At 60.6% G+C, this 2,906-nt stretch overlaps 1 protein-coding gene across 3 annotated transcripts in view; it reads right to left on the bottom strand.

Annotated features, from left to right (window-relative positions):
- Positions 1 to 2,669, bottom strand: part of CD164L2 (CD164 molecule like 2) — a 3,457-nt gene extending 788 nt beyond the window's left edge. For 2 of the 3 annotated variants that reach the window (XM_006777479.2, XM_015557313.1), the window contains exons 1-4: positions 2,395 to 2,668; positions 2,224 to 2,295; positions 1,645 to 1,689; positions 60 to 204 (exon numbers count right to left, since the gene is read on the bottom strand). In XM_006777479.2, coding sequence (XP_006777542.1) covers positions 60 to 204; positions 1,645 to 1,689; positions 2,224 to 2,295; positions 2,395 to 2,521 — 389 coding nt within the window. In that variant the 5' untranslated portion in view covers positions 2,522 to 2,668. Of the gene's footprint in view, positions 1 to 59; positions 205 to 1,644; positions 1,690 to 2,223; positions 2,296 to 2,394 lie in introns of all 3 variants that reach the window. The other variant, XM_015557314.1, reaches the window with a different exon arrangement.
- Positions 2,670 to 2,906: the final 237 nt, after the last annotated feature.

Here is a 2,906-nt window from a genome sequence, read left to right as displayed (position 1 = left end):
AAAGGGGGAGGGGGGGGGGGGGGGGGGGAGCCGCCTCTGCTGGCAGGTCAGGTACTCACAGTGTCTGGTAGGTGCTGTCCTTGGCCTTGAAGAAGCGCACGACGAAGAAAGCCACGGCCTGCAGGCTCAGCACCAGCACCATGCCGCCGATGAAGCTGGCCCCGTCAAAGCCAGGGCTGTGGGCTTCGGGGACAGGAGGACTCCCTGCAGGGCGGAGGTCATCGCGGCCACCGAGGACCAGGACCCCAGGCCTGCCCCAGGCACCCCCACCTGGAGCCCCCGTCCTCACTCTTGGGGGCCGGAGCAGCAGGCAGTGGCGGGGACAGGGCCTTGGCTCCGGCCCTAGCTCTGCTCCTGAATTGCTCTGTGTTTGGATGCTCTTCACACCCTCAGCCTCCCGACCACAGGGGCCAGATGGCAACGGAGCTCCCTCCCAGACGCCCCTGCCACACTGGCCCAAGAGGATGAGGATGGACCCAGGACTCAGACATCCAGGTCCCTATTGACCTTGGATCTCGGGGTTCAAAGTCCAGGTACAGATGATATGGTCCCCTTTCAGGACTTCTGAGACCCTGGAGCGACCCCATGTCAGAACCCTAACTTAGAAACGGAGAGAGCAGAGGGAGAAGGGGAGGCCCACACCCTTGCCTCCCACACGAGTGGATAAATGGAGACCAGGTGATGTATGTCAGAAGGAGAAGCCAGGCTCTGAGGGCCAGACCTGCCTAGAGTCTCCTCACAGTTAGGACATAATCCAAACGTACAGTGTCCCCTGACCCTTCCCCAGCCCCACCGTAGGGACCATGGTTGTCAGACAGAGCCTGGGTGGCTCCCAGCTGTGCCACGTTCACCATCCACTCTCAATAGGGATTTGATTTCAGGCCCTGGGCCCGGTGCCCAGGGCAGGGCAGGGCTGGTGGTGGCAGATCATTCTGGGGTAGTGGACAGGGGCCCCGCTGCGAGCTGGCCCAATCCCCAGAGGGGGTGGCTTGTGTTTAGGAGGTCTGAGAATATGACGGGCAAAGGTGGTCCCAGCTGCAGCTCAGGGAGCCCTTTTTGGGGGAAGAGGAGAGAAGAGGGAAGAAATGAGCTGCACAAGACTGATCTGGGGCCGAGCTGGAGGGAGATGACCATCAATAATTCAGCCCCGAGATCACGTTTCTGGCTTTAATTAACCAAGAGCCTCTCCAGCCAGCCCTGCCAAGCCTGCTCAACTCCAGGTTCCGAGGGGCAGTGGGGGCCCAGGGGCGGGGCTCTTGCCTCTGTTCTGCGGGGAATCTGCTTTGTGACCCTCTCTGGACCAGCGGGTGTCACAGTGGACACCTCATTGGCAAACTGAGCCATACACCCTCAGCACCAAGCGCAGGTCCCCGAGGGGGTCACCCTGATTCGCAGAAGTGGTGCTGGGGGAAGGGATTGGAGCCGCCATTGCTTATCAGACACTGAACTAGGGGCGATACGCCTTTCATAAGATCCTCACAGCAACAATGTAGGTGGTTCCCAACCAATTTTACAGACGTGGACACAGGCTCGAGGGAGAAGTCACAGGTCTGAGGTCACAAAGCCCGTCAGTGCCTGGGCCAACTCTGCCTTTCCCGGCACCTCTAGTCCTGCCGCCGCCCAGCTCCCCTCGGTAGCACCTACCTGTTGTGATTGTCTTCGGTTCATAGGTGGGGTGGTGGTGGGCAGCTAAAGAGACAGGGGATCCATAAAAACCCAGCTCTCCCATCCCCTGACTCCCATCAGGACCCCAGGCCGGGCCAACAGCTGGGCTTCTGACGCAGACCAGGTCCTCTGTCCCAGGTCCAAACCCACCCAACACACTCTCAAGCCTCAGTTCATGCGGCTCCTTCCACCAATGTGCCCTCTCTCCCCCTCGACCTTTAAGGGTCATCTCATGCTACTCTTCCAGAAAGCCCTCCCCTGTTCGCTTCTGAACTTCCCAAGTCCTCACTGTGCTTTAGATGAGAAGAGCTACCCCCCACCCCCGGCTCCACACACCTGCCCTGTATCCTCCGTCCGTACCAGTTTACAGACCAGGAAACAGGCCAGAGAGGGAAGGAGTTCTCTGTGAGCTAAAGGCAGAACGGAAACTGGACCCAGGTGCTCGTAGGCATGGTCTGCTCCCCGAGAGACGGACTTCTCCTGGAGCGCAGGCTCTGGCTGGGACACCTCGGCCTCCTCCACCCCCCAGTTCGGCTTAGGCCAGTGGGAGCCCCCTACCTGGACACGACTCGGAGTGGTTGTAGACAGAGCAACCTTCCGGGATCACCTCAGCTTGGTCCACACAGTGTCCTGGTGGGAGAGAGTGCAGGGGAGAGGTGTGGGGAGAGGGGCCAAGGCCCTGGGGTTCAGAACTGGGGTACTCACCTCGGGGAGGGCTACACCCCATACCTGGCTCCTCGGGCTGGCATTGCTCCCACACGCAGCCCGAGAGGTTGTGCGCTCTGTCCTCCTCCACACAGTGCTCGCAGAGCTTCAGCTGTTTGCAGGACCCGCGGACAGCTGGCCAGATGTTCATTCGGAGCAGGGCTCCCCGCCCAAAGCCTCGAGCTCCTTTACCTGGGAGTGGGACGGAAGCAACTCCTTGAATCCGAGCTGCAGCCCCCCTTCCTCACTACTGTGCCGCTCCCCGTCTGCACACACACACTCACCTGGATCCCTAAACCCCCACTGCACACCCGGAGCTTCCACAAACACACAACACACACCTAGAACCTCCCTGACATTCACCCAGGGTCCCCTTCCTTTACTTATACCGGTCCCTGGAGTTCCCAGATACATGTGAAGTTGCCTCCCTCAGACACACCTGAAGCTCCCTACTATGTACACACACGGGGCTCCACACACAGCTAGAGCCGCCTTTACCCAGCCCTGGGGCGCCCCCCGCTGCACCCCATCCCACC

This window comes from Myotis davidii, unplaced genomic scaffold (genome assembly GCF_000327345.1).
Source record: "Myotis davidii unplaced genomic scaffold, ASM32734v1 scaffold149, whole genome shotgun sequence".
NCBI lineage: Eukaryota > Metazoa > Chordata > Mammalia > Chiroptera > Vespertilionidae > Myotis > Myotis davidii.
Note: the sequence above shows the minus strand (reverse complement) of the source record. Positions and strands in the feature narration are given on the sequence as shown.